Here is a 25,126-nt window from a genome sequence, read left to right as displayed (position 1 = left end):
TGCTGTAGCCTTACGTCAACTTTGCTGCATCAGACATCGATTCAGCGGTATGGCTGGAAATACCGCTGATGTTGCAGATTGTTGTAGAAAATTTCTCGATTGGTTGTTGGTGTTGTCCACCAAGCGTGGAGAATATTTCGTGTTGCATGGCAAGATTTCTCTATGCGCTTGTCTGTAAACGCTTTCCTCTCGCTCTCAACTTTGTTTCCTACTTCTTTCACCAGCAGCCCTGTGGTCATGTGTCTGAGTGGAAACAGTATCGTTTTGCTTCTGTTCGAACGTTTGTGGGCGTATATATGGTCTGGGGCCCACGTAAAATATTGGAACGCAACGAACTACTGACGTCATGCTAGTTGCCTTGCCTGACGTATATTGTGAACGCTTGGCTGTGTCTGGGGCCAGGAAGGAAAATCAGTATGTGAATGAAAAGGTACCCCCTAAATCCTTTACCGAGCGGGGTGGCGCAGTGGTTAGACACTGGACTCGCATTCGGGAGGACGACGGTTCAATCCCGCGTCCGGCCATCCAGATTTAGGTTTTCCGTGATTTCCCTAAATCACTCCAGGTAAATGCCGGGATGGTTCCTCTGAAAGGGCACGGCCGACTTCCTTCCCAATCCTTCCCTAATCCGATGAGACCGATGACCACGCTGTCTGGTCTCCTTCCTCAAAACCAACCAACCAACCTAAATCCTTTAACTTTGTTATATGCTATCGAGACCTCGACTGTATTTAAAAGTGCGACTATGAAGTATTTAGTTAGTATGAAACAGTAACTCACTCCCACCGGAGACGATCTATGCAACTCGTCAGACCTGTACTGTCACGTGCTGTTACGCATACCACATGTTTTTTAATTCGTTCGCTGTCGTGCGTTGTTGCGTACAGAATGGAGAACGGAGGAGAGAATTATGTATTTTATGAATGTGATCTATCTATGACCAGAGCTATGTGACGCAGAAAGTAATGTATGCAAAGATCGCATTCAACACACAGTTGGCAAGCCGTTGGCCGGGAATCACGCTTGATGAAGCACACAAAAAATTCCTAAGCCGTCGAATCTTTGCCAGATAAGTTACATAGCAAGAATGGAAGCGCATGTGGCTTTTCATCCATTTGACATGCATTTGATACCCCAAGTTTCATAATATCTCGAGATGTACCTGAAACAGGAGCTGATAGTGTAAACCATGGTGCGCAGTAAACCATGATGCGTAGTAAACAATAAAATAGAACGAAAATTCTATTCTTATTTCAAACTTGCTTTAGTGAAATCTTCCAATCCTTCTGCAAAAGCATTGCATATTTCTGGTACCATGGCTGGTTCAAATGGCTCTGAGTACTAAGCGACTTAACTTCTGAGGTCATCAGTCGCCTAGAACTTAGAACTAATTAAACCCAACCAACCCAAGGACATCATACACATCCATGCCCGAGGCAGGATTCGAACCTGCGTCCGTAGCGGTTGCTCGGCTCCAGACTGCAGCGCCTAGAACCGCACGGGCACTCCGGCTGGTCTGGTACCATGGGGCATACTGATAAATAATGAACTTTAAAGAGGTACATTGATCTTCTGTAGCTAAAAAGCAAACGGTGATCGACAAACGGGTTGTAACTGGTATTCGCTCTCTCATATAGGTATCATTTTAGCAGTTCTCGGACAAATTGCTTGTACAAGATATTAGAAACTGTGTTTATACATCCTGGTAAAATTCTGGAACAGGTGTGTATCCAGGATCAATTCTGTAGTTAAATTCTCCGAAGCATTCTGCTTACGTAAAAAACAACGCATCCACAAAGCCCTAAGTCTCTTAGTCTTTCTAACTCGATTCCTTGTGTGATGTAAAAACAGTTATAGCTGCACTGACTTCCACTAGCTCGCGATCGTCCATTTTGTAGCTGTGGCCCCTTGTTAACACATCTGACACTGAAATGTATTCCCCCAAACTGTGCCTCGCGATAGTGGCCGGTAATGTTTTAATACATGTGACTGCAATTCTGTGTCCGCAATCTTGTCAGACAACATTGTCGGAATATATTGTCGACAATATGCAACTTTTATGACAGATGTAGACGTACGATACGACGTTATTGAATCCTCATAGAGCAATATGAGTGAAAACAGTAGTTTTAAATCAGGATAAACGATACTGTTGATTTGTTGAATATACAATCCATTTAAGAATGACGTTATCTGGATATTTCTAAACTGTGCTGCAAATCTGAGTAAATGGGAGATTCATAGATACACGAACCTGAAAGTGAACAAGAAATCAACTGAGTACTAGCGCACCACGCAGTTTTCTAGCCTCAGTATGGACTTTTTCTTTACACTTGAAGTTAACGCCGCAGTGGCAGCCATCAACGTCAACAGAGTTGCATCTAACGCGGAAAATGAAAAATGTGACAACCTTTCTGAGAACATTACCCCGGAGTGCAACCAGATATTACAGATATTAGCTAGTAACCCCCCCCCCCCCCGGTTCCCCTTCAACTCGACACCATTTTCAACATTTCCACCTAACTTAATTGTAGAATGGAAAAGAATTTTCTTTGAACACTTTAATTTTTAAAATGACAGAAGAAAAATTATATTTAATTTTTATAGGTATTTTATTAAACCAAGAATTAACAATACAGCGAGACAATTCTTGCTGTTTATTTCTTAGAACATTTTTTTAAAGGAATGATGAAGCAATTTTCAGTGCACCACGAGTGTTACCTGTAATTCCATCTCAGGAAAGAAAGCAAATTATCCACATTGACGGTAGTCACCTGTTACAAAACACGCCTCCCCTGCACCACTCCTCTTCCTAGCAACATTTGCTTCACCCAACTCTGTGCACTCTCATTTAAAATCAACCAACGTAAAATGTGTGCACTATACTTAGGCCTGTTGTTCGTACATCACTTGACTGCTGGACCCCTTGCTTCTGTACTGACAGAAATTGGAAGACATGAACCTGCCATGCTTTGTGCCTCACCACTGCCACTATGATTATTGCTATTTTGTTACTGTTGCTAATACAGTTTAGATCCAACAACAGCTTAATAGCCATTACATAATTACTGTTGTGTTGTACTGTCTACTGCTTCGTTTATTTTTACAAAGGGAATAATGAAACAGTTTATGGTCTATTGCGGGGGAACACCTACAACTCGGACAAGGTATTTTCATTAGATATCTGAGCTATGTGACCTATATGTCTCAATTTTAGTGTCATAGGTGCAAGGCACAAAGTGTGTATGTAGGGGGTGGAGTGTGTGAGGAAGATATTTTTCATACTTTCGTTTCACAAGCTGTAGTATATACTACATTGTGTCACACATTAATGCTAGTATTTGAAAAAAAAATGCAGTTATTGGCAACTTAGTGATCAGTATTATAGTCTAACGAAATAGTGATAATAGTGATTTTAAAAATAATTTAGTGTCATGACCGAAACACAATTCAACCCTATTGTTTTTACTCCTCGGAAAATTAAACATTTACCGCTTTAAGGCGACATAGACACCGTTGTCAACACCCAACTGACTTTTAACTAACGTGTAGCGTGTAACAAGACAACGAGAAGCTGGATGTTCCCTCTGCGATACTGCAGAAAGACTTGACAGGAATGTAACCACCGTACATGACTGCTGGCTGCGGTGGTCACGAGAATGTACAGTCGTAAGAAGGTCGGGCTCTGGACGACCATGTGGCACTATCGAGAGGGAAGACCATCGTATTCTGTGTATGGCTCAGGCGCATCGTATTGCATCCGTAGCAACCATCTGAGCAGCTATTGGTACCTAAGTGACATAATGAACTGTTACAAAACGGTTACTTTAAGGACAGCTTTGAGCCAGAAGCCCTATAGCGTGCATTCCACTGATCCTAAATCGCGGCTATTTGTGACTTCAGAGTTGTCAAGTCAGAGATTATCGGATAGCAAGATGGAGGTTTGTTGTGTTTTCTGATGTAAGACGGTTCTGCCTTGGTGCCAGTGATGGCCTTGTGTTGGCTAGAAGCAGGGCAGCTCAGGACCTGCAACCAACCTGCCGGTGTGCTAGACACGGTTTTCCTACACCTGGACTTATGGACTGGGCGTGACACTAGGAGTACTCTTGAAATTATACCACGCATCCCGACTGAAAATTTGTTCGTCAATCTGTTGTGTTGTCATTAATGAACAACATTCCAGGGGATGTTTTCCAGCACAATAACGCTCGCCCACAAACAGCTGTTGTACCTTAACATGTTCTACAGAGCGTTGACATGTTGCTTGGCCTACTAGATCACCAGATCGGTCTCCAATAGATCACAAATGGAAGGTCATTGGACGATAGTTCCAGAGTCATCCATAAACAGCATTAACCGTCCCACCATTGACCAACTAAGTGCTACAGGCGTGGAAGGAACTCCATCCCTCAAGCTGACATCCAGCACCTATACAACAATGCATGCACGTTTACATGCTTGCACTCAATATTCTGGCGGCTACATCGGTTGTTATGGTACCGAAATTCCACATTTGTAGTCTCGTGCTAGTATTAACCTGTGATTTTGCAATGTTAATCACTTAAATATTTTTCCAAAATTTCATTACTCTATATTAATCGTTTTTTGATGTTGCGATTTTTTTCTGTCAGTGTATATGAGATAGGCGAAACACCCTCACACCTAAAGATCAATGCAGTAATTCCAGTTCTGAGGAAGGCTATGAGGCGTAGCGCCGTATAACGATCCTGCCTTGGAGACAGTTAAGAGGGAGATGTGACTCGGAGCTGGATAGTGACAGATGGTGACGCGAGACTGGATGCGCACGTAGTTTATGTATCAGCCGATAGAGGACAATATTGGATAGGGGGACTGTGATTTTAGTTTCGATTGTGCCCACTAGAGTGCACTAAAGTAATAGAATGTTTTTCATAAACTATTCTAATATTTTCATAAAGTGTTATATGTGTTTTTGTGTATGTAAAATGTTACAAATATGTTTTAGCATATGAATGGTGCGTGAGTGTGGTTTAAGATTAATATGAAGATACATTTCTAACGAGTTATGTAGTAGGATTTAGTGTGGGAACATTTCTGAGAAGTATGGATATGAACAAAGGGGATTTTTGTAGAATAGATTTGTAAAGTAAGTTTATGGTAAAGAGCAAGTTAATTCAGGTATAAATAACAATAGTAAATAACTTTATGCTTAAACAAAACTTCAGCATATTAGATAATTACGTCCGTAAAAGGTGCAGTCGTTAGGTTTACTATTTTGCCATTGGTTATTGATGAAAAGCGCGGACTGAAGCGGGAGAGTGTTGTTTTGCTATTGGCTGTTGAGTAAACTGACCAATGGTAAAGCAATATTCTTCGAGCGCCTTTCTCTGCTGGTAGAGAAGACTGAGAGTATTCTAGAGGAGTCGAAGCCTAGCCATGAAAGAGACCGGACGTGTGCAGTAGTAGTTCCGATGGAAATGATAAGTTGCCGGATCTAGCAGTGTTTCATACATCAAAAGTGTTGGAAAGTGACGGTATAATTATTCCGATGTGTGTGTAGAAATTTCGGAATTTTTAAGTGAATTTTGTGACGAGAAAAGACATATATTCCGTGTGGCGTATTGAGCAGGTCGGTGGCTAAAAACTGTGACTGCATTTGGTACCGACAGACTTAATATTTGGCGAGCATTCTCAAACAAAAACAATCAGTATTTTTGTAGCTATTACGTTTTCGGGAAATGCAATACCATAAACTTGCTAACGTGAGTGAAAGGGATTGTGAGTGACTGTGTTAAGACTAGCACGGGCTTGGCAGTGATACTTGTTCACCTAAGTTTCAGAATACATTAATTGAGGACAAAATTTCCAACCTTTCATTTGTGTGAAAACATTCTCCCGAAACGCAGATTAGAGACTTCACGTCGAAGTACAGTAGGTTTCACTCGGCTTTCCTACTGATGATCTGCTGAGACTATGTTCACAGGTAGGTGCAGGTTCGTCGTAAAGGGACGGAAATAACCGCGCCGCCGCAGCTAGTATTGATAGGTACCGAACCATCAGTTTAATAAGTCTCAGAAAAATCCTAATTTCTCGATCAGACCTAGAGGAACACGTGATTCCGACCGGGCGCCATATCATCCTTTGCCATATTGGGTAATTTGGATGTGGTATGGAGGAACATGGTGTCAGCATTGAGTAATCCGCTCGTCCAGGCGTTGTCAGCTTTATAGACTTTGGAGACGCTACTTCTCATCCAAGTAAGTCTTCACTTGCCCTCACGAGGCTGAGTGCACCCCAATCGCCCCATTACAGCAAAATCCGTGGCAATGTCGTGAATGGAAACAGTTTTCCACATGGCAGTCATAGGCGCTTGCCACACAGCTACGGCGACGGTCAAGTTTGATAAGTCATGTTGAGAAAGTACTAATACGAGTTATTTAGAGAAGAATGGAAAGTCTGGTAGGAGCCGATCTCATAGATCAGTTTGGCTTCCAAAGAAATACAGGAACTTATGAGGCAATAATGACCCTATGATTACATTAGAAGATAGATTGAGAAAGACAAACCAACATTTACAGCATTTGCAAATTTAGAGAAAGGGTTTGACAACGTTGCCAACCTCCGTAGCTGAGGAGTATGATTCGCAGAAATCTTTCATGGAGTTACAACCCCCACTGTCATACAGTCAGGTTATTATAAATTCTAGCCACATTCAATCTTCTTTTTCCTCGGACTGGTATTCCTTGGTAAATTTTTGCTTCAATAACCCTATCAGACTCAGTGGTTACAACTGTGTACATTAAATTTTCTGTCTCTTAGTTGGAACACAAATATTTTTCCCCAGTCGAAAATCATGTACACATTAATTGTGAATGCTCACTGTTTTTATCCAGAACAAGCGCTGCCAGTTGTTGGGCTTCACGATAAAAGGAATCAAAAAGTTAATGTAGCAGTGCGCAGCAGCTTGTCGCCGCCAGAATACGCGGAAGTGGTTGGTTAGATATTGCACGGTACTGAATGATCAGTTTACTTATTACAACAGCAAATATTTCAAAATTAGCTATTTTAGTCCATAAAAAATCCAAGTGTACAAAATATGTCTTGAAAACGGGTGCATACACTGATCAGTCAGAACATTATGACCACCTACCTAACAGCTGGTTCGTCCACCTTTGCCACGGATAACAGTGGCGACGCGTCGTATCATGGTTACAGTGAGACCTTGGTAAGCCACTGGTGGGACTTGTCACCACATTTGCACACACAGGTCACCTAATTCCCGTCAATTCCGGGAAGGGGGACGATGAACTCTGACGCTACAGCCATCACATCCAAGATGTGTTCGATTGGGTTCAGATCTTGTGAGTTTGTGGGCCAGCATATCAATTGGAACTCGCCTCTGTGTTCCTCGAACCTCTCCATCACACTCCTGGCCTTGTGCCATGGCGCATTATCTTGCCCACTGCCGTCGAGAAGCATAATCATCATGAAGGGGTGTACGTGGTCTGCAACCAGTGTACGATACTCCTCGAACGTCATGGTGCCTTGCACGAGCTTCACTGGACCCATGGACGGCCGCGTGAGTGTCCCCCAGAGCATTACGGAGCCGCTGCCAGCTTGTCTCCGTCCCGCAGTACAGGCGTCAAGGAGCTCTTCCCCTGAAAGATGTCGGATTCGTGTCCTCCCATCGTCACGCTCAACAAGGCAGCAGGATTCATCAGACCATGCAACGCTCTGCCACAAAACCAACGTCCAGTGCCGATGTCGTGGTGTTAACATTGGCAAATGTATGCGACGTCTGCTCCGGAGGCCCATCGTTAGGAGTGTTCCGTGCACTGTTTGTTCACCAACACTTGTACTCTACCCAACATTAAAGTCTGAAGCCGGCCGGTGTGGCCGAGCGGTTCTAGGCGCTACAGTCTGGAACCGCGCGACCGCTACGATCGCATGTTCGAATCCTGCCTCGGGCATGGATGTGTGTGATGTCCTTAGGTTAGTTAGGTTTAAGTAGTTCTAAGTTCTAGGGGACTGATGACCTCAGATGTTAAGTCCCATAGTGCTCAGAGCCATTTGAACCATTAAAGTCTGATGTTTGTTCCGCCGCAGTTCGCCGCCTATCCTGTTTTACCAGTCTGCTCAGCCTACAACGTCCAACATCTCAAACGAGGGGTGGTCGTCCAGCCCCATAACATCTGGACATGATTTCAACTTGGTTTCGCCACGGGTTAAAGACGCTCACCACATCACCCTCGATCACCGGACAAGTCGTGCAATTTCCGAAATGCTCGTGCTGAGCCTCCGGGCCATCACAATCTGCCCTCGGTCTAACTCAAATAGATAGCGCGCCTTCCCCATTGTACACACGCTACTGATACTACATGCACCGTGCATGTGTCTGACTAGCAGTCATCCGTCACCAAGTGACGCTGCTGTCGCCTGGACTGGTTTATATCGACAGTACGTCGGTGGTCATAATGTTCTGGCTGATCACTGTATTTTTGTAGCAATCTTGCATCTAAAGACTTTAAAAAATCACCTCAGAACATTACCGAATAAAGAAAAAATTCAGAGGAAGTTATACTTTTCTTTGTATATCATCGATAAGCTGGATTTATTTTCTTTATTTCGCCCGCATCTCGTGGTCGTGCGGTAGCGTTCTCGCTTCCCACGCCCGGGTTCCCGGGTTCGATTCCCGGCGGGGTCAGGGATTTTCTCTGCCTCGTGATGGCTGGGTGTTGTGTGCTGTCCTTAGGTTAGTTAGGTTTAAGTAGTTCTAAGTTCTAGGGGACTTATGACCACAGCAGTTGCGTCCCATAGTGCTCAGAGCCATTTGAACCATTTTTCTTTATTTAACACGAAGAAATCATAATTTTAAAAGATGAATAAAAAAATACTTTTGTGCTTAAATGAAAATAACAGACTTTTGAAGAGAAACTTGTGAATGGCGGAGAAGCCAAGTCAAGGGGAGCAATAATGCATAAATCATAATTTTAAAAGATGAATAAAAAAATACTTTTGTGCTTAAATGAAAATCACAGACTTTTGAAGAGAAACTTGTGAATGGCGGAGAAGCCAAGTCAAGGGGAGCAATAATGCAGAGCGAAAGAAAAAAAAAATGGTAGAGCGCTTGCCCGCGAAAGGTCCCGGGTTTGAGTCTCTGTCTGTCACACTATTTTAATCTGTCAAAAAAGTGGGAAAAAAACAAAAAAAATATTGACTGCGTATATTGCTGCCATGCGGAGGACCAAGGTTCTATTCCCGGTACTGCAAAGGATTTTTCCTTGGTGGGAAAGCCTTGGCAGTAACGCGACCTTGCAGAGTACCCATGGGCCCTTGGAATACCACAATATGGCTGCCCAAATCATCACCGAACCCCCGCCATGTTTCACTCTTGGGGCCTAAACCCGGCTAGAAGTTGGAAACAGGGTGAAACAAAACTCATCCGACCAAATGACTTTCTTCCATTGCTCTATAGTCCAAGTTTTCTGGTTTCGGCACCACGTTTTCCTGTTACAAGCAATCGCATACTGATGAGTGGTTTTGGAATTCCAGTTCGCCATGCAATTCCTGTTTATGGAGCTCCCTTCGTGTTGTTTTGGTGCTGACAGGGTTCGTGAAGGCGACGTTCAATTTTGCAGTGATTTTTGCAGCTGTCGTCAGGTTATTTTTCGTCAAAAATCTCTTCAATGGCCATGTGTCACCCTCACTCAAGACACATTTTCATTCGCTTTGTGACTTAGCGGATGATGTTTTTCTGCTTAGCCTCTATGCGGTATAAATCTTCGGTACGGTGGCCCTTGAAATAGCAAACACTTCGGCTAACTTGGTTACGTAAGAATCCACCAAACGAGAACCAACAATCTGCCCACGTTCGAATTCGTTTAACTCCAACATAGTGCACTCACAACTAAACAAAACACTGTTATCACACTATCGCTTGTAATATGTTTGGCATAATGCACAGGTGCAGCTCGTGGTCAAATACGAGAGCACAACCTGTACACTTGGCTAACATCTACATTTATGTTCGCCGCACGGTTTGAGGCGTCATGTCACGGACTGCGCGGCCCCTCCCTCAGGAGGTTCGGGTCTTCCCTCGGGCATGGGTTTGTGTGTTGTTCTTAGCATACCTAACTTTAAGTAGTGTGTAAGTCTAGGTACCGATGACCTAAGCAGTTTGGTCCCTTAGGAATTCACACATTTGAACATTTTTTGCATTTATGTTCAAGCATGCACTTCTCGTGGTGTTATCGGTAGCGACGCTCGGGAAGAAAATCTTGAGCGACCTGCAAGCTGCTGCGAAGTGTCCCTCGTCAAGGTTCGCATTGAAGTCTCTATTCTGACCTGTAGTTGAGAATTGCTTCACTAGGACGATCTCTTTCCTGTTGTTGTGCAAAGTTTTATATTGCTGTGGCCACGAATATAATTGGTCAGCTCGTGTTCTGCTTCTCGTCAATCGAATCATTTTACAGTAGCTTCCCGCTGGAATTTCAGTGTGTGTCACGACTGGGGATGTGTACTTCCAAACGAGCAAAAAATTAATTACCTATCTTTATTTTTTTCGAGTTGATTATTAAAATTTTATGATACCCCTCGCACTCAAACAAAAGAAGGAACTGGCTAAGCAGTTTGAAAAGTAGAGTGCTGTTGTGTTGCTAACGTCTACATAATGGCCGATTCTCAAACTATTATCACTTAACACCTTTGGTAATTTGTATTAATTGTTTGCTAAAAGTAGCAATGGTTATTTCGTAACTAGGGTCATTTTTTCTGTGATTATTTCGCAACTAATCTCCAATTTCTTCCCCCTTTTTTAGTTTACAGAAAGACTCCTCAGTTTACTTCTATTCTTATTCATTAAAAAGAAGGCGAATTCGAAAAGTTTTAGGTATGTTCGGTGATTTTGCACTGTCTTTTAAAATATGTAAACAATTATAAAATTTTACGATACACAGCGTGCTGTCAGTATGTCTGTAACACTTGTTTTTTATATTACCGTGTAACGCATCATTCGCGCTGAAATTTACTACATTAACGCAGTTATTTTGTAACTAATCTTCTTTTTATCTCTCCCATTTTTACCTTACAGTAAGAGCCCTCAGTGTATTTTTAGTCTTATTCATTAAAACGAAGACAATATCTTAAAAGCCTCAGACATATTCGGTAACTTTGCACTGGCTTTTCATAATATGTGTAGAAGAACGAAAATGTACGCTGCACAGTTTCTTGTCAGTATGATTATAACGTTTGCTTGTAATCTATTACTGTGTAAGGCGCCATTCACGCTGAAATGTACTACATTAACTGTCCTAAACGTCTGAATTTTTATTAATTTTTTAAAATTTAGTTATATATGGAGAAAAAGTTTTACACCTACGACTGTCGCACATGTCACGTGACTGTACGAAAATTTTTTCCCACCACATCCGTGTTTTTTATGTTAGTTTCACACAACGTTGACAAATTATGCATGGCGGCGCCAGATGTATGTCAGTTCGTGTTCTGTAGTTGTTTATACTATCCAGAGACAAGTGTTCATAATATCACACTTCTGTAATACCATTATTGTTACAGCCTTTTTGTTCCAACCTAGACCTGAAGATGATCTGCAGCGTAGATTGTAACAGACTGTCAGTAAATAAAAAGTTGTAACCCAGACGGTGATTGTCTATTAAGAGAAAGCCAATATGAAGGATGTAAATGATGGAAGAGTGAGGAATAAGTAATATATGGAAAGGACGGCACACGAAAGAGAAGAGCAAGAGGCCACAGCGCTGTACCTGCCGAGGCCGAGGATTCCCGTGGTGCCCCTGGAGAGGCAGAGTAGGCGCAGCTTGTCCACGGGGTCCTTTGCGGCCGACAACTGTCGCCGCGCCTTGTTCACCATGTCCGCCTCTTGGCGGGAGTTGGCTGACTGCGGACGGTTCCACATCCCTGCAACACGTGCCAACAACCTTATCAGTCAAAACCGAAAATTCGAGCCGGCCGGAGTGGCCGTGCGGTTCTAGGCGCTACAGTCTGGAGCCGCGCGACCGCTACAGTCGCAGATTCGAATCCTGCCTCGGGCATGGATGTGTGTGATGTCCTTAGGTTAGTTAGGTTTAAGTAGTTCTAAGTTCTAGGGGACTGATGACCACAGCAGTTAAGTCCCATAGTGCTCAGAGCCATTTGAACCATTTGAACCGAAAATTCGACAAGCACATTAACAGACACACTTTTGATATATTGGAGACCGTTACAAAAGCAATGGACAACTACAATCCAATACATCTAGAAACCACTTTGGATCTTATCTAAGAAACTTGGCTCAAAATTGCCGAAAGCATTTGGGCTGCAGACGCCACTACTCTACGCTCTGGTGCACTCGCTCTTGTGAATATTGCTGGTGAATATTACTCTCCTGTATGGGAAAACAGCGCTCTCACAACAATGACTGATGAGCAGTTCAATGAATCGGACTATATTCGTCCAATATTTGAGAATGAAAGCATTTAGTGACTTGCAATAAACTTTACACGTAATTAAAAACCTTCAGAAGACTTTTTATTGCTGACACTCCCCTCCAAAAAATACGAGAAAGGGAAAAGTTTATCCCTAACTACATTTTCGCCATTCATGCAATAAAACTGCTGCATCAGCCATGACGTTTTAATTTATTACTTCTTAATCACTAACTGTATTTGCGACACGTTTTGCAGACGGTATCCACATATACAACTTAATGTACATGCAAAATTATATCACTTTGCGACAAATAGTTCAGGAGATACCACGCCATAAACACTGACAAGGAGCCCCTTGAGTGCGAGATCGCGAAGGGACAATGATATTCGACACCCACATTTCGTCTACCATGGCACCGCAACCGCAATATTGAATGCTAATGCCAACAAGGGGCGGGGGGGGAGCTCCGGGGTACCTGCCCCGGGCAGCAATTTCAGGGGGCGCCAAATTCATATTACTGAAGAATTTCATTTCACAAAGCGCCTAGCATCCGGCGCACGTTGGTCTGTCGATTATTCATATGATTTTGAAACGCATCCCTGTTGGTTTTTGAACATTTTTGAACACATTCTAAGTTGATTTCTTCATAAGCTGATTTTTGAATGTGTGCATAATGTACGTGCTGTCTCTGCCAGGGGAATTCCCGTCGCATCTAGAAACAAAAAACTTTCCCACAGACAAAAGGGGACGGGCCTATACCAGCTCAGCCGAATAAACCCGAACGGGTGGACGCCAATCGCTGTTTGTTCATGTGGTTGATTGGGTGTGCGAAAGATCAGCGTTGTTATAATTATTAGTGAAATCCATGGATTCAGACTGCTAGAGTGGGAATAAACGGCTAACAGAAATAAAAAATAAGTAAGATTACATATTATCTTCTCGGCGTATCCAAGAAAATGAAATTTTGACAGAAAATTTTTGGCAAATCGCTACACTACTAAGGGCCAGTTATACAGTTCCCGCTCAGCAGCGCTTAAGTTCAGTTCTCGTAAGTGCGCGAAAAACGCGCTGTACAAATACATAATAATGCATAACCGGGGAATAAACGAGGGCAACTAAATCGGTGATTCTGGGAGGGTTAGTGAAGTTAAGCGGAGAATAATTTTTGACAATGACAGGAATAGTTACAGAATTAGTGATGACAAGATTGTTTGTTAGAAAGAGGAAAGAGAAGAAACGAGGACATCACATAAATTATATGGAAGAAGAAGACGATTCCAAAAAAATGGTTCAAATGGCTCTGAGCACTATGCGACTCAACTTGTGAGGTCATCAGTCGCCTAGAACTTAGAACTAATTAAACCTAACTAACCTAAGGACATCACACACATCCATGCCCGAGGCAGGATTCGAACCTGCGACCGTAGCGGTCACGCGGTTCCAGACTGAAGCGCCTTTAACCGCACGGCCACACCGGCCGGCCAGACGATTCCAAATTATATAAAAATTTCGTACTACTACTTTTCGATCTCATGCTTGAGAAACTGTCTTACAAATCCTTTCAGAAGTGCAGACTAACAGATATTACTTTTGTATGTAAAACGATTTGTAATGCTTTAATTTCAATTGTCATACGAGGCACAAAATATGGAATTAGCTAATTCTCACTGGGATAAACACATTGAAGATGAACTGTCGCGAGTAGTGGCTAATCGTCGGGAAAAGTGGCCATCTTGGGCGCTTTTCCCGACGTGTAGCGTGGCCGGTTTTTCCGATCAGACGCCATGTCTGTATCAGTGGTTCACACGAGAAACAATACAACAGAAGGAAACGACAGTGACTTACATTTGGAAGTCAATGGACATTGAGTGAGCCGCGATAACGCAAAAACCTATTGCTCTACATAAAAATGAAACAATTAAAGTAATATGAGTGACTTACTTTCATCAAACGATCGGAAAACCTAAACGTTTTCACAGAAAGACAACGGAGCAAGCTACCTTTGTCAACGTCACTGACGACAATAATGGTGTCGATTACACCTAGTTTGGCCATTTCTCGGCAGGAAACAGTACAGTTGAAGACATCAGATAAAGAGTGGCCACTTTTCCCAACTTCGCCATTTTACCTTCGTTCCCCTACACTACCTGTATTTCCCAATAGCACATCATTTCGATAAACGCTTAGGGATAACCACAAAACCTCACTGATATCGATTTCAAGTTTTAGTCTCATTTCGGTATCTAGTTTTGTGGAAGATCAATGCCTTTTAGAGCGCTTTAAACTCTTGACACTTTGTTGCTATAGCCTCAGCAGTTGAGTACAGTAACAGGGTGTCATTAGTCTCCTCTGTGATTGCTCTTCTTTGTATCTTAAACTAATACCTCCAAGTCTTTTACAGCAGTCATTATCTGGACTGGATGGGCAGTCGCCTTCCGTTTAATTTTATTCAACGCTGATATTGATAGTTCCACTTGACCGTTGGTATTCGTCTATGTGCTCTGCTGGAAACGTTCACGCACTATTGGAATGTGTCTCCACTTACACCCAGACCCCCTGTACGTCCTTTGTCTCGATAATAGGTAAATTTTCTTTCACCACATTATACCTCCTATCTTCACATTGACGTCGCAGCAGGAGTAAGATGTACGACGAACAAATTGCCGTAGTGATTCTCGTCGAACCGCAACAATATTTTGCCTTCACGTGATATTGATTAACAGAAGTGTCCAAAGTAAAGTGAAACAAATAATGTAGGTCACTGCCGCGAGCTATATAGCGTGCATAAAGCAAGATCGTCGCGTCCTTCGTGAGCGACAGAAGGGACAGACAAGCGCGACATGTTTACACGACAAAACACATCTGTAGGTGTAGCTAGGTGAGCGAAGTCCGTGGCGATGACTGTCTTCCTCTACAACCGACGACGCTTTAACTAAAACTGTATGAATCTTGTCGCTGTAGCAGGTGCGACTCCAACAACTGGTGTGTGTGCTAGACAGTGAACAGTATGTCGATCCATTTCCCCGAAACAGTAACGAAACGAGCGAAAGGAAAACTATACGATATGCATTTCTGTCTGCCTGTCAAAAAAAATCTCAAACGTCTTGGTATCACGTAAAATTAGTCGATGGAACAAAATCGTCTGCACAGGTTCACATTGACCAAGACTGCACTGGAACTGAAGATGATCAAATGAAAGCTATAATACTAAATCGAAGAAGGCCATAACGAAGTTCAGAATTCGACAGTCACACAGACGTTAAAATCTCAGCTATGGATACATGCGAGCCCGTAAATGAATATTAGTTCAAGTAGCTCGATAAAGGCCAATGTATCTGACGGTATTCCTGTTAAATTCTACACTATCTGATCAATAGTATCGGGACACCTATTGTTGCACATTGATGTGTGGTATATCCACCCTTCGCCCTTTATGACGGCTTGAACTCTGTTGGGGACACTTACAATGAGGTGTCTGAATATCTAGGGAGGAATGGGAGGAATGGCAGCCCATTCTTTCTCAAAGTCGAAACCAGAGAAGGTAACAATGTTAGTCAATAGGGTCTGGAGAGAAATAGGCGTCTAACTCATCCCAAAGGCGTTCCATAGGGTTCAGGTCTGGACTCTGGGCAGACCAGTCTGTCTCAGGATTTTTGTTGTCCACAAACAATTGCCTTACAAATTCTGCCTTATGATAAGGTGTATTGTCATGCTGATACAATCACTCTTCGTGTCCACTGTTCCTTTACTGTACGCCTACACGATGCTGTCAATTGCGTTCATATATTTCCACATTTAGCGTTTTCTTAACTGCAATAATGGGACTACACCCTAACCACAAAAAGGATCTCCATGCCGCAACAGCTCTTCATCTGTAGTTCACTGTTGGCATTGCAGATAATGGCAAGTAACGTTCTCAAGGAATCCACCAAGCCCAAACTGTTCCATCGGATTGCCACATGGTACAGCGTGATTTATCACTCCAAATCACTCGCTTCCAGTCATCCACTGTCGAGTGGCAAGTGCAGAAATGTGTAGTTTATGAGGAACAGATCGACCAATGTACCTCATTCTTTTTAACTGCCTACACACAGTCACTGTTCTAGCTGGGTTGCTGGTAGCACTTTGGAACTCACGAGTGATTCCTTTTGGTGATTTCATACAACTTGTTATAACCACCCACCGCAATACTCGACGTTCCCTGTCCGTTTGTACATGAGGTCCGGCTGGTCTTGGTTTAGCTACGGTTGCTCTTTCGCGCATCCACTTCACAGTCACATCACCAGCTTTAGGAGGGTTAAAATATCCCTGATGGATCTGTTACTTAGGTGACGTCAAATGACTAGCCCACGTTCGAAGTCATTGAGCTCTCCTGACCGATCCATTCTGGTGTTACTGCTTCGCTGCTGACCACAAATGGCCCCTGACTGCTTTTTAGACTTACAGGTCCACCTCTCGTGACATCTAGTGGTCATTTCTGCATTACTTGGAGTGTTCGGATACTGCAATGAAGATGTGTTTTGTGAAAAAATTTGCATGATGGACGTTTGACATTTCCACTCCTCAATTGTTTTTAGGCCTAATTTCTTTGCAATAATTATTAGTTAGAATACGTTTCATTTTACAGACCTGAATAAAAATGCCCTCTGATGATGGCACATAGATACTGAAACATGTTCGAGCATTAAAAAGAACAGTTGTTTGCATACTAGAAGGCTTAAATTCCCGTGATTGATATATATTTTTGATAGGGAGTCTTCATTCTCGTAACATACGTGCTCGGTTATTCTGTGTTAATGTATCCTACTAGCTAGAGATTGTGAAAAAAATTATAGAAGATTTTTTGACGTCAAAGAGCATGACATCAAGTATTCAGATACAGTACGTCAACTATGCGGGAGATATAGTCCCACTTTCTGCAACAGTGTATCATAAGTCACTGCAACGACTCCGGGTTTCATGCCATGTGACTGGGCAAAGGAGCAGAGTATTCAAATCTCTAAGATGATTTTCAGGTTTATGGGCCTATCTCACTGACGTCCATGTATGGTAGGGTGATGGGACGTATTTTGTGCTTGTGTATGGTGATTTTTCTGGCAAGATCCGATCGTGTGATACGCAACTTTCTGCATTCGTTCTTGAGATCCAGAAGACAGTAAACAGCGATCTCAGGTTGATGCCACGCCCCTTGACGTCCAAAAATCTTCTATAAATTTTTTCACAATATCTAGCTAGTAGAATACATTAATACAGAATAACCGAGCACGTATGTTACGAGAATGAAGACTTGCTAACAAAAATATGTATCAATAACGGGAATTCAAGTCTCCTAGTGTACAAACAACTGTTCTTCTCACTGCTCGAACATGTTTCAGTATCTTTTGGGCCATCATCAGTGAGCATTTTTATTCATGTCTGTAATATGCAAACATATTTTAAGTAATAATTATTGCAACGAAATTAGGCCTAAAAACAACTCAAGAGTGGAAATGTCAAACGTCCTTCATGCTATTTTTGTCACAAAACGTATTTTCAGTGAAGCTGTATTCTCGGTACTCTGTTGAATGTCCCTATATCTGTTCCAACTGTCAAATCATAGAGAAAATGTTTCAAAGATTCATTACTACATGGTGCATGGTCTTTCTGCCAAGCAATGCTTCCCTCAGGAGTTACAAGTGTCATTTGTCGAGGTCTCCTCTGTTTAATTGATGCGCACTTTGTGTGTTAAGCAGTGTGCATGTAAGCTTTTGTTTGTATCAATAAAACATCTTTACAATGAAAGGAGATAATTTGGGTTTCAGAAATAGCATAAAAAGCAAAAAGCAGTATTATCGAAGTATCTCACACTCATCCAGAATGAAAAAAATATCCATGTATCCAAAAGAGAAGGGAATGCCATGGTTGATGTATGCCATCTCGTACTTCATCTGAAAGACCACCCATGTTTATGCTGCAAAACAGAAAGACCTATTGCAGATGTTACCATATCTACCTCAAGAGTAGAGCGAGTTCTACGGTAAACTTTGCATCCGGTCCCACAGATGGTATTCTATAAGAAAAAGAAGTCAATACTAAAAGATTTTTTGCTTACCTTATTTTTACTAGTCTCCTGTAAAAATTTGAACGATATCAGACACGGTTTTTGTTGACTTCAGTTCTGATAGTTAAAACATTACTGCTATATTTCTGTACTTGTATTATACGTTCTCTGGTGTGACACCTAGTACATTATTAATACGTAATTTATTTTCTAATTTGTCTCATTATTTTTCCACTGATGAGGTGAGCAGCGTAATTCCGTGGAATCAGAATACCATCTCTATTATTTTTGGATAGAGATAAGTTATGTACAAAAAGAGATACAGTGTTTATTGATTCTCCTGATGGTTGTGAGATTTAGCACTTAGAATGTATAACATTACCACTCTTCAGTTTATGTCAGTTGTGATTATTACCCTACTTTCTAGAAAGTTAAGTTCTATAGAACCTTCTTCGCATTACTATATAGCTCGCCATCTGCTACGAAATGATGTCATTGTGAGTTTGTTTGGCGAGTTTAACAAATTACTTTATCTATAAATGTAATCTTGTTGCGCGAAAATACTTCGTCACTATATTTTGCCGTTATTTACAGCTACTCTCATAGTATCTATCTCATAACACAAATGTGAGATTAAGAGAATAACTAGCCAAAAATATGTGATCTCCTTTGTCTAGTTACTGGAATAATTCACCATCGTGAAATATACAGGAGTATACGTGCGAAGCGATGTAAAGTAGAACGAACACATATGCAATCTGGCAAGGGGTGATGGCAGTTGTCAGACTTAGTTTTATTTGAAGAATCCCTAGGAACTATAATTCACGAACTAAAGAGACCGCATGTGAAATCCTCGATCGATCAATTCTTGAGTAGTTGGACAGTCTCGTACCCTTACTAAGTTGTATTAATAGATGAGACAGAAAGAAAAACTGCACCCTTGGTTTAGTCACCGTGAGAGTGTCACGGAAATGCTCAACAATTGTTTTTGCGAGATTCCAGGGATCTACGTTCGAAAACGAGCCCTCTGAAACGAAACATATCCCGTTTGACCTCTCTCATTACATAGGCTAACACATGAGACTGAAATTTAATATCGACTAAATGTGCTACGTGCTGTCACCGTTGCTCACATGGACATTTATTGATTTATTTTCCTGTTGTCCATTAATATCTGTTAGTTACACAACACACTTTCATGTGTACGATGAAAGTAAATAAAGTTAGTAATCAGGCTAAGATTATTTGGAAAGCGCATCGTATTTACAGCTTTACGTATAATAAAATGAACAGTCCGATTCTAACATCTAATTGTTTTTAAAAATCTGATACATTTACGCTTATAAAGAAATGCTGATCATGGGAGACAATTGGTACAAACAGTGCGTCACATCTACATCTGTACTTCACAAGCCACCTTACGGTGCCTGGCGGAGTGTACTTTGTGCACACTGTCATTTCCGTCTTTTCTGTTCCACTCGCGTATGGTTCGGGGCAAGAGCGATTACTACTAAGCCTCCGTGTGAGCTCGAATCTCTCTAATTTTATCTTCATCGTCTTTTCACGAGATATGCGTAGGAGGAATCAATATATTGGTTGACTCTTCGAGGAATGTGCATTCTCGGTACTTTAACAGTTGGCCATAACTTAGATGAAGAATGCCTCTCCTGCAGCGTCTGCCACTGGAGTTGGCTGAGTATCTCAGTGACGCTTTCGCGCTTACGAAATGAATCTGTTACGAAACGTGCTGCTCTTCTCTATCCCATTAGTTCCATCTGATACGGATCCCATACTGATAAGCAATATTCAAGGATTGGTCGAACGAATGTTTTGTAAGCTACTTCCTTTGTCGATGAACTACATTTCCTTATGATCATACCAATGAATATGTCTGGCACATGCCTTACTCGCGATTATTTTTATATGGTCGTTCTAGTTCAAATCGCTTCGTACGCATACTCATACATATTTTAAGGATGCGACTACTTCCAGTCACTTCTGAAATCTTGTAATCGTACATTAAAGGGTATTTCTGTCTATGTGTTCGCAATACGTTATATTTGTTTATGTTGAAAGTCAATTGCCACTCCCTGCACGAATCGTTGATCTTCTGTAGGTCTTCCTGCATTTCACTACAATTTTATAGAGTCGCGACTTCTTTGTATACAGCAGCATTGTCTGCAAAAGCTCATGGAACCTCCGACTTTATCTACCAGGTCATTTATGTATACTGTAAAAAGCAATGGCCCTATAATACTCCAGTGAGACTTTTACGTCTGAGGACTTCTCTCCGTTCAGAATGACATATGCTCTATGGCACAGTGGCACAACGGTGAAAGGAGATAATTGATGTGATCGTGCAGAGAGTATGGAACTTAAAACGTCTGTCTTGGCCTTCTAGACTCTTAGAGCAGTTCGAAAAAGGTGGAGCGTGCTAGGGGCAGTGGCGCAGCTATCGATCGCCCGTTGCTTGCAGAGTGCGAAAGTGAGTGTAGACATTGGGAGTTCAACGACCGTGCTACGGTGAAATCACGAGAGTAAAGCCAAATTATATCGTCCAGCTAAAAGTCCACATAAAAAAGTCAGCTCATATGTAGTAGATGGGTTATAGATCTGTCTAGTAAACACGAGGTGGCCGAAATAAAATGGTTCTAAAAGTGCTGTTTATCTTGTAGAAAATAACAATTATAACTCCTCCTTTGCAACTAATTTTAATATAGTTTTTAACCAAATATTTTTCATTTAACGAGCTTAGGCGTATTCAGTCAACGGTCTTTGTAGACCACTGAAGACATTTAATACAATAACGTGGAACGTGTTTGGTTAAAAATAATTAAAAAATTCATTTGAAAACGACTAGAAGCAGTAATCCTTATCTTCAAGAGAAAAAAAGATTTTAAATAGCAGCTGAGGAAGAATGGTTGCAGATATTGACAATATAATGTCCTAAAGGTGTATTCGGCATTTCGTAACAATTTAATGATAGTTTTTGAAGAATAAGTGAGATGTTTAGCGCGCATGGTCACATTTTTTAATGAAGTTTCAGATTATCAAGTGCCAAATAACATTAAGGGCTACAGAAGAATATTTTGTCCAAAACAAATATCAGTTTTTCAGGTCACTATAGCTTCGTGTTTGTTTAACATGGACAAGCGGAACACATCGTCCTGACTTGTAACTGGGAGTATTTTTGCTCTCTGATTGTAAGACACTGTCATATACGTATAACGATTCTTATAGCTAAAAAACAAAAAATCTTGGCGTGGGCGCTGTCTAAATGATACGCTCCGAGACGTCCATACACTGCGCTTTCGCTATAACTCGTGTAAAGTGCTATCATATGCGTTCAGAATTTTCTGAAAAATCCTAATCAACTGTCATTACAACCGGTAAACCCGTGATTCTAAAAGAATCGGACTCCCATGTACAAAACAGCTTCAAACGTCTGATTACTTCGCAAATTAGTTAATGTGTTAAATATTTGACGTTAAGTACGTAAGCGAAAAAATGTATAGAAAAGATTTAAAATTATACTTACAATTTATTGGAAGTTGCTAAGTTGTTTCACTATAAACCACTTGATGTCTATAGCCTGGGTAATCTCCGCTCCATTTTAAGCCAAAGCACGTGTTTCATGCATCGGAATGTTTATAACGTTTGGTCTCCTGAACAATGTCTCGAGCAATGACATAATTGTGCAAGTAACAGTCTTATGTCGATACTGCCTGCAAAATGTGTTGCGAATAGATTCTGAAGCAAAGAAGTAATAAATTAAAACGTCATGCCTGGAGCTGAAGTTTGACTGCATGAACAGTAGAAATGTAGTTAGCGATAAACTTTTTTCCTTTCATGATTTTGTGGGTGGTGTCAGGGATAAAAAGTTTCGTAAGGAAGTGGAATTAAGTGTAAAGTTCGATGGAAGTCGCTAAGTGTTCTCATTCTCAAATACTAAATGAGTATAATCTTAGTATTTCCGCACGGCCACTTACGCTGCCTCAAGACAAACATACCATACCGTTTTTGACTTTAATACTTGTCTTATCGCTTTAAACGTTTTACGTAAGTTTACACCTTTTAATGAGTAGATTGTGACAACATTTTAAATTTTTAAATTCGGTCAATAATTACGCGAAGTATACAAACCAAGTTTTTTTCTGGCCCTGGAAGCCGTTAGACAAGCAACCTGCCCTTGGGCTTGGTTCCGAGATAGTCGAATAGAACTAGAAATTAATAGCCGAACGGAGACACGAAATCGAGACGCGGTATTAGCAAGTCTTAGTTCCGTGGCTTAGTTACGTCGAGAAAGGAAGCGAAAGCTATCATCACTCAGAACGGTCGCGGTACTCGACAGTGCTTTACTGCAGATGGTTCTATTGAAGATTGTGTGCCCTTGCCTTCCAGTGATCTGAAAACTGCATCATCCAGCCATTATGCAACTCGATTTTTTTAACACACACAAAACATTGTCAAAACGTCACCAGAAAAAGAATTCTAAGACCAAACAGGACTCGAACCCCAGACCTTAGGAAATGTGGTTTGCCTTACATGCACAGCCACCAAACCACACACAACAATGGAACAGAAATGTTTAATTTGATGTCAGTCAGAGGATATATCATAAAAAGATTTAACGTTCCGTTGACAACGACATCATTAGAGATGGGGTTCATGCTCGGTATGCACAAGGACGGCGAAGGAAATCGATCGTGTTCTTTTCAAGAGTATCATCCTGGCATTTGTCTTAAGCGATTTATGGAAGCACTGGATGGCTTGAAGGAGATATGAGTCCCGCTCTCCACAACTCCAATCCAATGTCTCGACCAGCGCACCAGCTCCCTTAGTGGGTTTTGTAGTAGAAGGAGCGGTGATACACAGAGGCCTAAGACATAAAACAAGCGATTAGAGAATGAGGAATCTATTTACATTTTTAGCATTAGTTACTCGTAACCATGCGATAAATGAAATGCAGGTGGCATCAAATTAAGAAAACTACCATTCGGAGCGGTTCCACAGCCGACGTTAATTCCAAAATAAATCAGCCGTCGAAGTAATGGAAGCGAATTTATCCTGAGTGAGGTGAAATCATATCCATAGGAACTGGAAAAAAGCTTTGGAGAAACGTCGACTCTTTACCTAAATGGGTAACACAACAGTATGTAACAGTTAGCATTGGGAAAACGAAAGCCTTACCTGAAGCTACAGCAGATATGTCAGGTGTTACTAATGCAAGAAACGAGAGTATATGCCTCTGTCCACCCACTCTCTCTCTCTCTCTCTCTCTCTCTCTCTCTCTCACACACACACACACACACACACACACACACACGTACATACAGGGTGTTCGGAAATTCCCGTTACAAATTTCTAGGACTCGTCGAGGGGAGTAAGTGCATAATATCTTGATAGGAACACGTCCAGAAACGTACCGTTTCTGTTCTACGACGGTTTCAGTTCAAACGTTTAACTCATCCGCTTCTGCTTGAGGAACTGAATTAGGCGTGACGCAGTAAAATTTTTAGATAACAATTCGAAAGAAAACATAACGAAACATCCATTTATCACTGAAGCACAATTGTTTGCATTAACACTTTAACATTACGTTCTGTACGTAAAGTATGCTTGATTCTTTTCTGTTTTGGAATAATGTAAACAGACAGTGTTTAAGTGTTAATGCAAACAAGTGTGCTTAAGTGATAAATGAGTGTTTCATTGTGTTTCCTTTCGAATTGTTATGTAATAATTGTATTGTGTCATTCCCTCATTTAATTCCTCAAACGCACGTGGATTAGTTAAACATCTGAAATGAAGCCGTCGTAGAGCGGAAACGGTACGTTTCTGGACGTGAGTTCCTATTCAAAATATTATGTACTCACTCCCCTCTACAAATCCTAAAGGTTTGTAACGGGAATTTCGGAACATCATGTATACACTAAACTTATAAAAATACGTCTCGAGCACGTGCGCATTTCTACCTGTTTACACGCTTATATACAGACAACGAAAAAGAAAAATAAACTCATTTTGCTGCTACTATGTGTATTCTTACTTTTCAACACAGTTCTTACTGTTACTATCTGCATAAAAAAACAGCTAGAAAATGATAACCACAGTTGCCACGTTATTTTAACGGTATTTATCCGTCTCATCCAGTGACGGCTTTCAACAGTGAACGCTGTACCATAAAAAGTGCTGTTTATGACGCTACAGTGAAAATGTTGAAGTGTGAACAGGTGACAATAAGACAGAACTTCTAGAAATAAAATAATATTTCTCTAGCAGCAATGGATAATTTTTGAGAATGCAATGAGATTAACATGCGATGACGGTAAAACGCTAATAAATTCAATTTTTGGTGTACTTTCACCCAGAATCTAATTCTAGATCTTGATATGCATGAGAATAAATCTGCATGAAACAGTAAAAAGGTATTTTGCTTGATGTAACTAACATTTCATTAATTAAATTCTATCGTTCATGTTTGTCAGGTGGACGTCGTCTCGATAGTCAATTTCCCTAGCAATGAAACGATGCACGGCAACGTATCAAGTTTATCGACGTAAGCTGTTCTCGTGGGCACTGGGTGTTGTTTAATTTCTGTTAGATATGCAGCACAACAATAAACAGCAGAATTCATACGTGGTTGCTCCAAACTGATACAGAGCT

At 41.3% G+C, this 25,126-nt stretch overlaps 1 protein-coding gene across 1 annotated transcript in view; it reads right to left on the bottom strand.

Annotated features, from left to right (window-relative positions):
* LOC126183195 (calcyphosin-like protein) overlaps positions 1 to 25,126 on the bottom strand; it is a 343,308-nt gene that overhangs the window by 241,558 nt on the left and 76,624 nt on the right. The window contains exon 2 of the mRNA XM_049924949.1: positions 11,760 to 11,913. Coding sequence (XP_049780906.1) covers positions 11,760 to 11,911 — 152 coding nt within the window. The 5' untranslated portion in view covers positions 11,912 to 11,913. The remainder of the gene's footprint in view (positions 1 to 11,759; positions 11,914 to 25,126) is intronic.

The sequence above is a fragment of the Schistocerca cancellata genome, chromosome 4 (assembly GCF_023864275.1).
Source record: "Schistocerca cancellata isolate TAMUIC-IGC-003103 chromosome 4, iqSchCanc2.1, whole genome shotgun sequence".
Classification (NCBI taxonomy): domain Eukaryota; kingdom Metazoa; phylum Arthropoda; class Insecta; order Orthoptera; family Acrididae; genus Schistocerca; species Schistocerca cancellata.
This window is presented reverse-complemented; position numbering and strand designations above follow the sequence as displayed.